The sequence below is a fragment of the Propithecus coquereli genome, unplaced genomic scaffold (assembly GCF_000956105.1).
Source record: "Propithecus coquereli isolate 6110/MARCELLA unplaced genomic scaffold, Pcoq_1.0 Scaffold116, whole genome shotgun sequence".
In the NCBI taxonomy this organism is placed as follows: Eukaryota; Metazoa; Chordata; class Mammalia; order Primates; family Indriidae; genus Propithecus; species Propithecus coquereli.
Window position 1 is genome coordinate 3160391 of NW_012135636.1, and position 13247 is coordinate 3173637.

The 13247-nt window shown below is 34.4% G+C and overlaps 1 protein-coding gene across 1 annotated transcript in view; it reads left to right on the plus strand.

Moving 5' to 3' along the window:
* Positions 1–13028, plus strand: part of LOC105821288 (tetratricopeptide repeat protein 6-like) — a 75797-nt gene extending 62769 nt beyond the window's left edge. The window contains exons 5-9 of the mRNA XM_012657974.1: positions 4687–4897; positions 7916–8068; positions 8929–9099; positions 12221–12446; positions 12892–13028. Coding sequence (XP_012513428.1) covers positions 4687–4897; positions 7916–8068; positions 8929–9099; positions 12221–12446; positions 12892–13028 — 898 coding nt within the window. The remainder of the gene's footprint in view (positions 1–4686; positions 4898–7915; positions 8069–8928; positions 9100–12220; positions 12447–12891) is intronic.
* The last annotated feature ends 219 nt before the right edge of the window (positions 13029–13247 follow it).

Consider the following 13247-nt stretch of genomic DNA (forward strand, 5'->3'; position numbering starts at 1 on the left):
ATTTCTAGGTATATATTTCACATCTGAAAATTAGTTTTTAGTGATTTTGCTTTTAAAATCATAGAGATTTAGCACGTGAGGATTTTAATATGGGATAACATGTATTTGAAAAGTAATAGTTTATAACATTTTTTAAATGAGAGAAACAATAGCAGTTAATTTGGAAGATGAAATTAGAATAGTTCACAAATTATGTAAACTAGGCAGTTTAGCAAATAGAACATAGTTTGCATTATTTAGGAAATTGACATTCTTTTTTCCCATTTTAGGACATAGATAGTGCAGCTACATTTCCCCATGACATTTAGATTTTTTAGTTTATGAACAAAGAGTACTATAGAACTTCTGAAGGTGTCTTTGTGTTAAAAGGCCTAAACTGGTCTCAGACCTTTCACTTTATACAGACAGCAAAACATGGTCATGCCATTGTCTATTTTAATCCAGCACCTTCGTACAATCCATTTCTTTGAGTAATTGTCATTCTTAAGAAGAGATGGAATAATGATGACTGATGTGTTTGTTTTGGTGGGTGGATGCAGACCAAAAGTGTCTGAGGTCGTTGCATTCTGCTAAAACTAAAAGCAGACTCCGAAATTTCTCTCAACCCCATTCCTATGTTTAGCAACCATTAGAGTCAGTAAATTTCTCTGCGTGTCAGTTCACAGTCTCTTTTATGAAATGTAATCACCGGGTGTATATGGCAGAGCCTCCTTAAGCTGAAACTGCTTTGCAATTCCAAATAACCAACTTTCATCACCTGACTAGAATCTCTATTGTCCTTTAATAAAAGTAGAATTTAAATCAACAGTAAAGCCCTAAAAACTCAGAGTCCCAATTCCACGTGTTCTCAGTTTTAACAATTTTACTGAATTTAATAGTAAGAAATGTTTAGTAATTGGTCATGTATATTTCAGGAAAAAATATTTTTGCTTTTCAAGGTGAGCTAATAATACATACTTATATGATAGCTGTATGGTTTCTAACTATGGGGATTCACTTTTAGTGTTTTATAGCGGCAAAAGTAAAAATTTTCTCATTTGGAAAAGTTTTAAAAAGGAATACATTTAAAAATTTTAGGGCTTTTCTCTTTGATCTGGTGGTTTTGCAGACTTTTGAAGTATCCTTTGTATATCTCTGGTTCTCACTCTTGTGGTTGCTAGGAGACAACATTCCTTAGGCCTGAATATCCTACTTGTTGCCCAATTTAGTCACCAAGGGTGTTATGGTAGAGTTAATTTTTAGAGCTCTTTGAGAAAGTCACCTTAATATTTTAAAAAATAGCATCATAGAGGGAGATTACTCAGAAATATATATATCCTATCCGCTTTTTATTTCATCACATTTTATTTTACTGTTCTTGTATTTGCATAAAATATTTTTGAATCTTTAACTCTGCAAGCCAGATTATTTAGTTTGGGGAAGGATTTGTGATTTATTTGTACAACTCAGTAGGGCATATCTGGTCACATATGTGGTTGATTTGGAAGACGCAGCGGGCCGTTGTGTCCATGGCCTAGTGGCCAAGCTCAGCACATGATCCCTGATTAATAGGACACTGTAAGGAGAATCATGCACCTTCAGTAAGTGACCCCATTACTTCAGATTTACACAAACACATTTTATTTTAGAAAAACTCATTTAATATGCTTTTATATTTGTGGTAAACAATGCTTAACCATTTACATCTCGACGAACAGGTATCCTGACATAACATAGATGTTCTGCCACATTTTTCCATTGGCTAACTGCCGTGTGGTTACTTAACAAGCACTTCAACCTGTAGGACCTTTGACTCTGAGACACATCTTCAGAGAAATGTAGTTGCTGTTTCTACACTGGGATCTGTTTCATCTTTTTTCTGGTCTTTTGGTGCAGAAAGCTAGGAAGTCTCTGTCTTCAGCACTTTCACCTTCTCTGGACTTGACTTTAGTCACTGTCAGCTTTGAGGAGCTTGCTAGGTGGCTTTCAAGATCTCTTTCCCGCTTTAAGGTTTAATGATTATTTACTTAGACTGAACAGATTAGATGATTATTAAATATTAGTGCCGATAACTTGATCAGTAAATAAAATTAGCTTCAATCACTGCCTTTTGGTAACTCACAACTTATACCACATAGTGGTGAGTTTCAATTCACTGCCTTATTTTTGTTTTATTTTTATTGGTTAGGCTACACAAAGAGAGAGATTGTATTTTAGAAACCATTTATCAGAATAGGTACTCAGAAAGGATTTTTATTAATAATTTCCCTGGGTAAGAGGGGATATGAATGCGATGTGAATGCAATATGAATGTCAGTATACTGGGAGCACTTCAATGATTTATGGGGAACATATGAACAAATGGGGACTTCCCTGGAAATTTCAGTTTACATGGTCACCATAGGTATGCATCATAACTGAATACTTCACTACTCATAGATAAAAAATATTGAGCGCAACAAAATCTATCAACTAAGCACATTTACACAAAATGAATATTGGTCAATTATTCCTGATAAAGAATTTGTTATCCCATGTTTAGAATTATTGCTATAATATAGTGAGAAGGGCACTTGGAAAAGCAAAGGAACTTTTGCTTCTTAAATAGTGCCAATTATCAGGAAAGAGGAGCAATATTTCATTTTAAACTACCTGAGGGAAGTGACCCTGTGTTTTCTGAGTAACAATCTAGGGCGAACTCAGAAGATACCATCTGGTTCATATCCATAAGTGTTAATCTTTGCCTGTCTGTAAAATCAGAAGCTAAGCTTTTCTAATGTTTCACTGTTGGTTCTTTTGTGATCTTCTAGCAGAACCCTTGTTGAGCAAACATGGAGCAAGTATCATGAGTAACTCGATTATTTTTCATAGTGTAGGGAAGCATTAAAAAAATTACTGAATCACATTGTGAGAAACTGAATCACGTTTCAGTTTCAAAATGAATTGTTTCTCAAACCTTCTGAACACATCAAGGGGAAAGTCTCAACTAAGAATCTTTGTCAACTTTCTAACTTTTTGTAACAGGTGGTGCACCCCCTCAGGTTCAGTTTTCTGCAGACTACAATATACAGATCCAATTTTATTTATTTTTAGCATTGCCTTCTATTTATGGCATGAGATGATAATTTTTCAATTTATGGTACTGAAATTTAGTTATCTTTTAATATAAATTTAGTTCAGTAAAAAAAGTGAATTGACTTAAGTAAATACTCAGTAAATGATAAATATTCAGTAAGTGATAGTGTGGTTGGAACGCAGGGCAAATTTGTGAAGGAAGGGCTAAAGTTTGAGAAACACTGTTATAAGAGATATTCTTGAGTAACATCTAGGAGATGATTGTTTCTAGAACAGTTATCGTGGGTTCCATGTACTTCATAAAGGAAAAATGAGCAAAGTAGTGATGCATCTTACTAAATTTTGAAATCTGTTTCGAAGTAATGAAAAGAATGGAAAGAAGATGATAATCTTGATTGGGTGAGGATCTCTATGCTAGTTGTTCCTCACTTGCTCTTCTTTGATCCTCCTGAAAACCTTGACGAATTAGTATTAATTTGCATGCTAAGGCTCAAGTCTGAACTCCAAGCCTTTCTTCTAACTACACTGTTGAGATATCAGCTTACTGGCTGTTGCACGTCAACCACAGGTATGCTGTAGGTGCGGAATGTGTGGTAGAGATGGCCTTGTGGAAAAGCATGGATTTTGGTGTAAGACTTACCTGAGTTTGAATCTCAGGCATTTACTCTGTGCAAACTTAGTATGCTAGTTACTATGCCATTTCCTATGTGAAGATTTTTCTGCCGTGATTTTCTGTTCATCTGTAAATGTAGATAATTATAACTAGCTTACAGAGTTTTTGGAAGGATTAAATGAAATAGCATATGTGAAGTATTTAGCAAAGTACCTGGTAAGTAAGCAGTTACTCAATTTTAGCTCCTTCATTCTATTTAAAAAAATCCTGTACTCTGTCTGTGTGAATTGAGACTAAATATAATTATTTGATATTCATATGAAATGGAGAAGTGATTTTATATGCTCATGAACAAATATTTGATTCCTTCAACAGCCCTCACCCTTGCCTTAAGAGAGTAATTAGGGAGGATAGAGAGACAGAGCTATCATTTAGCTACATACCTTCACAAGTTATCAATAATAAATATAATGCATTTTACTTCTTTCTCTCACCTCCTCTCCTGGTATCCACAATGAAATGGGCTGCCTTTATATTAATAGAAGATTTGAAGTAAGGACTTCTGTGTCATGAAAGTCTGTTTCACTTCATTGTATAATGAAATATTAAATACATATAAGTAAATTTATTTTGGTCTAACTTAAATAGTGTATTTCATCAATAATAGCACATGTTTTTCTATACTGGTTATTGATAACTGTTAAAAACAGGTTTAGGAATGCCATTCAGACTTTTATAATTTGAAAAAAGACTTCCAGAATATCATCCCATCACATTCAGCTATGAAAATGACTCTTACCTCCTTTCTTTCCTTTTACTAAAATCTTCAAAGAACCTGTCAGGCTTCCTTAGGTCATTTGAACTTGTGTGCTTACCTTCTACAATGGAAATAAAAATGAAAGATTTTTTCACAAGGGGATATTCAAATCTTTGTGGAAAAGTCATATACAAGAAAACACTGTATGTTGTCAAAATGTATCCGTTCATCAGAATGCATCAGTATTTTCATTTATTTTCAGAATTAAAGAGTTTGAAGAAGCTGTCAATTTCTTCACCTGGGCTATTAAAATTAACCCGTGTTTTCTGGATGCTTACATTGGACGGGGAAATTCTTACATGGAATATGGTCATGGTGAAGCCACCAATCAAGCACAGAAGGACTTTCTGAAAGCGTTGCATTTTAATCCATCATATGTAAAATCCAGAATTAGTTTAGGCTATAATTTGCAGGTAATATTATATAACAACATTTGAGCATTGAAAGCATCTTTTGACAGGAGAAAGATATATTTGGGCCCTTTACTAGTGATGAGGATAAATGTCATTTGTTTGGTTATGAGCATTTACCTTTCCCTTACCTTTAGTTTCCAGAGTAGCAGTGGGGATCAGGAGTTCAGTTAGTTACAGGGACCTGCCTAGGTAAGCCTGGGGACCTGTATGCTAGTTAGATGAGGAGCTTTTCAATCTGAGTTTCCTTAATGTCGGCACCTCTCCCTACTTTTCCCCCACATTTACAAACAACTTTTAAAATTCACCCGATGAATTTCACATATGAGAACCTGGCTAACATTTATTTTACTAGCTTATACCTGGGCTCCGTAAGTTTTGTCCTATTGAATTAGTGAAAAGCTAAAGGGAATGAACAATGTATGAAAGTTTTGAAGTAGACTGCAGCCATACGGTGGGTCAGACAGACACTGTATTAGAACTTCTGAATTCAGTCATCTTCCAAATTGCTGCGAATTAGGACTTGCTGGGAAGGCAAGAGGCCAGGCATTTGTCCTTCCAGCAAGATAGACAAGTGCTACTCTATGTGTTGCCAAGCAAGTCTCAGAGTGATTTCTGGGGCACTCTAGCCTGACCCATATACCAAAATTTCCTAACTCACTGAGCTATTTGCGCTAATAAAAAATATAGTGACATTTTTGTAGTAAGGTGCTTAAATGTGCTGCATTTGTCATGAAAAGTAACTGAGTAATCTTAAATCTTCTTTTTATCCCTTTCAATATTCAAAATTTTAAATTATAATTTGCAGAAATTCCTGTTAGTAATCTTCCATTAAAGTTGATGTATTAAAAAAAAATAGATGAGTTTGGCTGATCTAAGACTGATAATATTGGAGGGGGTGGGAGTGGTAGTAATAATGAGGTGTGCCCTAGAACTTATTAATAGGAGATATAAGATTGCTTTCTGAGAGCTGAACACAAAATTGGCCATTATTGGATTACGGTACAAATTTGCAAAGTCAATTTAAAGAGATGAGGTGACTTTCAAGGCAACTAGAGCTGACTGTAATCCAATGAAATGTGTTAGCATCATTCATTGTATTCAATAGAACTTTTTTTTTTGAAACAGCATCTTGCTCTGTTGCCCAGGCTGAGCCTCCCAAGTAGCTGGCCACAGCCACATGCCACTACACCTGGCTAAGTTTTGTATTTCTGTTTTTTTTGTAGAGACAAGGTCTTGCTATGTTGCTCAGGCTGGTCTTGAACTCCTGGTTTCAAGCGCTCCTCCCACCTTGGCTTCCCAAAGTGCTGGGATTACAGGCATGAGCCACCATGCCCAGCCTCAACAGACATTTACTGAGCTCCTAATATAGAATGGGGAACCACTCAAGGCCTAGAGATATAGCAATGAACAAGATATATTTGTTTCTTCTTGCAAAATTTACTACCGAGTGGAGAGACAGGCATCAAACACTTAATCATATATATAGTTATTTGATTATAATCATGATAAGTGCAACTAAGAAGAAGTACGGATTTTAGTGCAACTTAAAACAAGGGAACCTAGCTTTGTTTGAGGGGTGAGAGGGGGTTTCTTGAGAAGTTAACATTTAAGGTGAGGTGTGAAAGTATGGGTCTAGGATACAGTGTTCCAGAGAGAACAGCCCATTAGAAAGACTTGTAAGAAGGAGATAGAGGGCCCCAGTGGATGGAATATTGTGGGCTAGGAAGAGGCTGGAGTTGAAGGCCTTATAGTCCAATTAAAAATGTGAATAGCACTAATCAGAGAAGTGACATCAGATTTGCACTTTATGAAGATCTCGCTAGGTATATAGTATCCTGAGAAAGGATTGAAAAGTACATCAGTGTAAAGAATTGAATCAGGAAAGAAGGACTGAAGGAGAGTTAGGGCCTTTCCAATTCTGCCCAGGGGAAAGAGCAACAGTTTGTTCAACAAATACCTGTAGATTTCCTTTACTACTTGCCTAGCATTAGGGATACAGAGGTGAGTACAGCAGACGTTGTCAGGAGCAGAGATCCCATCTTGATGTGATTTGCAGTTTAATATGCCAATAACCTCATCTCAATTTTCCCAATTCGTTTCTTAAATGAACTTGTTATTACAACGTGGATTTCCAAATATTAATAGGTTACACAGAGAGAGAAAATATTTTCTAATCAAAAAATAGGGTCCAGTTCCCTTAATAGTTAAATTTCTTTTTAGTTCTATGCGAGAGTCATTGGGCTCAGCGTGGTTAAAGTGAGTGAGCTTCTGAGATTCTGGCAAATTGGGTTTTTGAGCCATGAGAAAAAGACAGACCTTGGACCATGCTGAATTTATTAATTCACTGCCTTCCTGTAGGGAGGCATTCAGTTGCCAGCTGGTCTTCCCTAGGAAACACTCTGACATTGTTCTGTTAACAGTGCCCCTCTCCTGACCTTTTTCCTTTCTTTACCAGTTGGCACTAAGGTTGGTAGAAACAGATGCTTGGTAGATTTACATGCATTTTCCATGGAATAATGTATAGTATCCTAAAATTCCAGATGCTGGTACAATTTATGGAAATAGGTTTCACACCATTAGTTTATTCATTTATTTATTCAACATGTGCTTATTTTGTTATGTATAGTATGTATATATTAGGTATTACCAGAGATTCAGTGCCAAGCAAATAAATACAATTCCTGCCTGTGTGTGGAGCTCAACATAAATTTTTTGGCAATTGTCAGAAGCATTGATGTTTCACATGGTGGCCATAATTTTATGTTGTCCAAGATTGGTATGAGAGATGACTGCAATTAAATTTATTTTAGCTAATTAAAATTTAATCATAAACACTTGTAGACAATTAGTCAATCGAATACACTCACAGTATAGTCTACTTTATTTAAATACCTTAGATTTAGCACAATATAAATATACCCTTACTAGAGGTTTTATTTGATTGAGTGAGTTAGAATTATAAATATTTGGCATGTTACGGATTATTTCTTACATCATGTAATCGGAAAATTATTTTAGGCCCAAGGAAAATTCCAGAAAGCTTGGAGGCACTTTACCATTGCTACAGAAGTTGATCCAAAGAGCTACCTAGCCTATGAAGGAAGAGCTGTGGTCTGTCTTCAGATGGGTAATAATTTTGCTGCAATGCAGGATATTAATACTGCCATAAAGGTAAAAAATCCACTTAGATTGTATTATTATTAGCATAAATTAACGTCGTGAATAAATAGGTTTAAGAAAGAAGTTCTCTGTTACCTTTTTAAAGTGACTTGGGGAGAAAATAATGTGTGTGTTTTTTTTTTCCCCTGAGTGATCCCTAGGGTAGAGTTACGGTTTGGCAATTTTATAACCTAAATGGATTTAAAATTCAAAACCCCAAATTCCTGGTATGTGATGATTCCTCTCAGTAAATACAGTTTATAGTTTCATGATACATCAATATTATTTTGTAATACAAAATGAATGCACAACCTAAAATAATGTTCTAGATTTGAAAGAAATAAAGAACAAAAGAAAGATCAATGTTTCTCAGATTTTTCCTGTAGTGAAATGACAAATAAAAATCTCATGGTGTATGTAATGACAGAAACTCATCTTTTCTTCTAGCTTTTAGGTTTTGTTTCTATAGATTCGAGCAGATGTAATAATATTTGAGAGGAGAAAAAGGAAAGAACTGAAATATAATTGCTACTACATAGGACAAATAAGCATGTTAACTATTAAATCTAATTTCTTCTCTAGCCTAACATAGCTAAACAGATAAGCTTTTCCGCTATGTCTATTCCTTTGAAAGGAACTGAGTAAAACACTAAGATTATTTGTTTTATTGCAGCCAGATCAACAGACTGTTGACATTGAACCAACTTCATGCCAAGTCCTTTCTCAAAATATTTGCTCTAATGGGATTTTTACCTGCCCTATAAAATTACTAGTTTCCCACAAGTAGATTTCATAACGTTCGTTTTTGCAGACATGAAATTGGAGATAAATACTATTCCCAGATGCTAAATACTCATACTATTATATTGCAGATCAATACTACAGCAGAATTCTTAACAAATCGTGGTGTGATTCATGAATTTATGGGTCAACGACAGAATGCAATGAAAGACTATCAAGCAGCAATTTCTTTAAACCCCAAGTACTCACTTGCTTACTTTAATGCAGGAAATATCTACTTTCACCACAGGCAGTTTTCCCAGGTAATGTGAGTTTTCTTAATATTTCCTTTTTGACATTAAATGCTTTCTTTATCATATATATAGTTTCAAAATGTAATCCTTACTATGTCAGGCTAATAATTCATTAATTCATTCACTCTTTTTTTTTTAAATGTTCCCTTTCATAGGGATGTTTATAATTATTTATTAAATGTTTACACCTCTGGGGATTTCTTCTCCTCATTATCATCAAACATTCAACGCTTGTCCAGTAAACAATCTTTTGGACTTTTCAAAGTGTTAGCACTTGCCTGGCTATATCTATTGAAACCAGCTTCCAGCCTGGAGTCCTTTGTTCTTTTCCCCCCTTAGACTTCCCTCAAGACCTTCCTTATGATGTGATTATCTAACTCATCTTAATTTATACCTTTTCTAAATTTCAGTCACATGATCACTTGACTGGGAGTGAGAAGATTTGGATTTTAGTTCTGGTTTTGTATGACCCCCCCCTTAACCTCTTTGGACCCCAATTCATAATGTCTGATATAAAAATGTTGAGTTATTAGATGATATTTTCTATTTTTGAATTTATTTGAATTGTGATGCATTTATAGGATTCAAACTCTTTTTTAATTTTTGCTTTTTATCTATAGTCACTCTTTTATTCTACTTCCCTTCAATTTCTCTTGTTCTTTGTCTATCTTTTTGAGTTGGAAACTTAGTTCATTTGTTATTACCCTTTCACTAATATTGTAATAAGTTACTAAAGGTTATGCCTTTTCCCCAAGTACTGTTTTGGCAGTATTCGACACATTTTGGTCCATAATGCTTGCTTGCTTGTTTTTTAACTCAGGTAGAATACACATTACAGATATTGAGGGCATTAGACCAATTGTTAAAAAATCAAGGCCATCCGTTGGTGTCTTTAGCTTCTAATTGCTTTATAGTTAATACTTTAGTATTACTTTACTAAAGTAATTTAGTAACTAAATTTAGTAATTTAGTAAAGTATTACTTCACTAAAGTAACTTTATATAGTTAATACTTTAGTAGGTGTCTTTAACCTCTAATTGCTTTATAGTTAATATTCCTATACTTCAAGTAACCTCACGAAGTTTGTAGGTTTTCATTTTCTAAGTAATATATTTTGGAAGCTATAATAGAAAGTTACATTGTACAAAGTTAGGTGTGCTATTGGTGTTTTACTGAGTTCTTTTCTCTTAGCCAAGGTAGGCATTTGTTCCTACATGGTTGAAGCTATGCTTTTGTGGTATATAATCGTATAGGTTTTATTGATCATTTATTGGTGAATTAAAATGAAGCCCAAATTACTTTATGAAGAAACTCTTGGTCCTGCTTGGAGTCTTTCCCTTGCCTCATCTCTGATGATTGTGAGTGAGCCTTCTTTTGAGGAGTGAATTCTCTTCAAGCTCTTCACAGATGGATGTCAATTATGCCCCATCTCAATAGATCCTTTAATTGTACTTAAATGTGGTATAGAATAGCTACCATCCAGGGAAGGGATGGGTTATAGGATCTTGGTCTAATTGCCTTTCCTTTCGAAAGTCAGAGAAAGAAAAGTTCATGTAGTATTACCTGAAGGCTATGTTGCTGCTCCACTTACAGACATTGGGAAAAAATGATACTTCAATAATAATTGATTGAGTGAGCACTACATTTTGCATATTGTTCTCAGTACTTTACATATTAGCTCACTTAATTCTCACATCAACACTGGAAATGGAATTTTATTTGTTACCTTTGTTTTTCAGATGAGGAAATTGATGCAAATAGAGCTTTGGTAACTCACCCAAGTTAGAGGCAGGATATGAACTCAGTAATCTGGCTCCATGGTCTGGGCTCCCAGCCACCATGCAATCAACGTTCCATATCACCCATAATGGAAGTGAATAGAGGACAGATCTTTGAGAAACAGAGAGGAAAATAGTTCAGTGAAGGAAATAGAAAAAATGATCAGAGAGGTAGGAGAAAAGCTAGTAAGACACTCTAGAGCAGAGAAGATTTTAAGAAGTAAGGAAAGATCAAGAGTGTCCATGTCAAAGAAATGTCATGGAAGAAAAGATCTAGGAAATGTCCGTTAGCTTGAGGACATTGGCAACCTTAGCAAGAGAAGAATTCATGGAATAAGGGAGATAGATAGAAGCCAGATTGTGGTGAACTGGGAAAACATTGAGTGGAAAGTAATTGGTGAATGACAAACTATACTGTGAAAAGTGACTTTCCCTTTAAGGTAAGTTTTAAAAAGTAGAAGCCAAATTTTCATCCATCAGGGTGTTAGAGAAAAGATTTCTAGCTTGAGTAGTAGGATGTCTAAACAGCATCTCAAACCATTTATGGTGAAGGACCAGTTCCCAAAAAAATCTGCGATTTATTGTAGATCAATATCCATTGCTAAAACACAATATGATCATGTGCTTAGATATCATAATCATGTCAAAATGTTATAGAAGTTATTTATTATTTACTCTCAATTTTGGTACTTACCTCTTTGCGGACCTGTAGCAAATGGCTCTTGGACCCGGACCACAACACTGGTCTGCACTATACATTTTGAGGACGATGATGAGTTTTGAATAATCTATACGATAATAGTCAAAGGGTCTTCTTGACAACCTGATTTTTCCTCTCCGTTTCTTATAATGTTTTATAGTGTAACTAAGTTTTATCCCTTTTGATATGGCTTAGAACCTTATTTTGAAAATTCATTTATCTGTTTAGCTCTTATTCTGTTTTTATAGGCAAACTGTTACTTTTCTCATTTGTATTTTACCTTCCTGTATGGCCTTCTTTTCTAATTTGTGTTTTATCTTTTTTTTTTTTTTTAAGTTATATACAGGGATATACGGTTTGAGTGGCAGGTAGTGGGAGAATTTCAACCCAGCAAGGAGGAGTATTTTATCATTGACATTGTTTGGAATTGCTGACACATGGTAATAACACAAAGCCAACTTTTGTTCAGTTTTATTATTGGTTTTTACATTCTTTGCAGACAATGCACCTCTGTATCTGGGCTGAAATGCTTCCACTGGCCCCTTGGTATACCATTGGCCTTAATTTTAAATTATGAATAAATGTGCTTAAAATTTTTGTATGGCTGCCAATGGAAATATATTCCAATTATCATTATCTTCACGTTTTATAGGCCAGTGACTACTTCTCAAAGGCTTTAATGTTTGATCCAGGAAACAAATATGTTCTCATGAATCGAGCTATTGCAAATACAATATTAAAGAAATATGAAGAAGCGAAAGAAGATTTTGCATATGCAATTGAAAGCTGTCCCTTTTGGGCTGCAATATATTTTAACAGAGCACAATTATACTGCTGTTTAAAACAATATGAACTAGCTGAGGAAGACCTTAGTAAAGGTATATTTTTAGTAATTATTTTGGTAAAATTACCGTTGTTGATGTGATTGTTTTTAGACAATAAAAGAAGAAAGTCACCAGGTCTTTTTGTCTAGATAAACTTACATAAGAATTAATGTTTTTAGATAACATGTCCTTAATGTAATTAATATGGATTCCTTTATGTAATATCTTTACTAACATCTTTGGTAAGCTGAAATATAAAGACTTATTAGGAAATCATACACAGACAATGCCAACCTTTCAAAGAAGGACATTATACTGTGTTTCCCCAAGATAGTTTTCTTAAAAAGATTCAATATTTTTAATTTGACTAGTTATGTTTGAGGAAACATGTTTTCATATAAATAATATCAAAGTTCTTATATTATAAAATTTTTTTTTTAAAATGAGATTATTTTTTAATGCTGGCATAAACATACCTTGAATTTTTTTTCTTTTGCAGCCCTGTCTTTGGTGCCTAATGATGCTGTAGTATATAATCTTAGAGCAAAAGTTCGTGGTAAAATAGGCCTGATTGAGGAAGCTATGGCTGACTATAACCAAGCACTTGATCTTGAAGAATATGCCTCAGTTACATAATTACATAGACTGTGGTTTCTGCAGTAATTTACAAAGCTGTTCTTCCTAAAACTGAAATATAATGGTTGTTTAAAAGGTTGCACTATTTTCATTATTGTATTCATTATGCCTCGTCTTCTGTATAACCCTTTAACACATTTTAACAAAATGGTACATTAATTATAAAACTTTTAGATTATTTTCTGAACTTTTGAAATGCCTCAATAACTGAATTTCTTC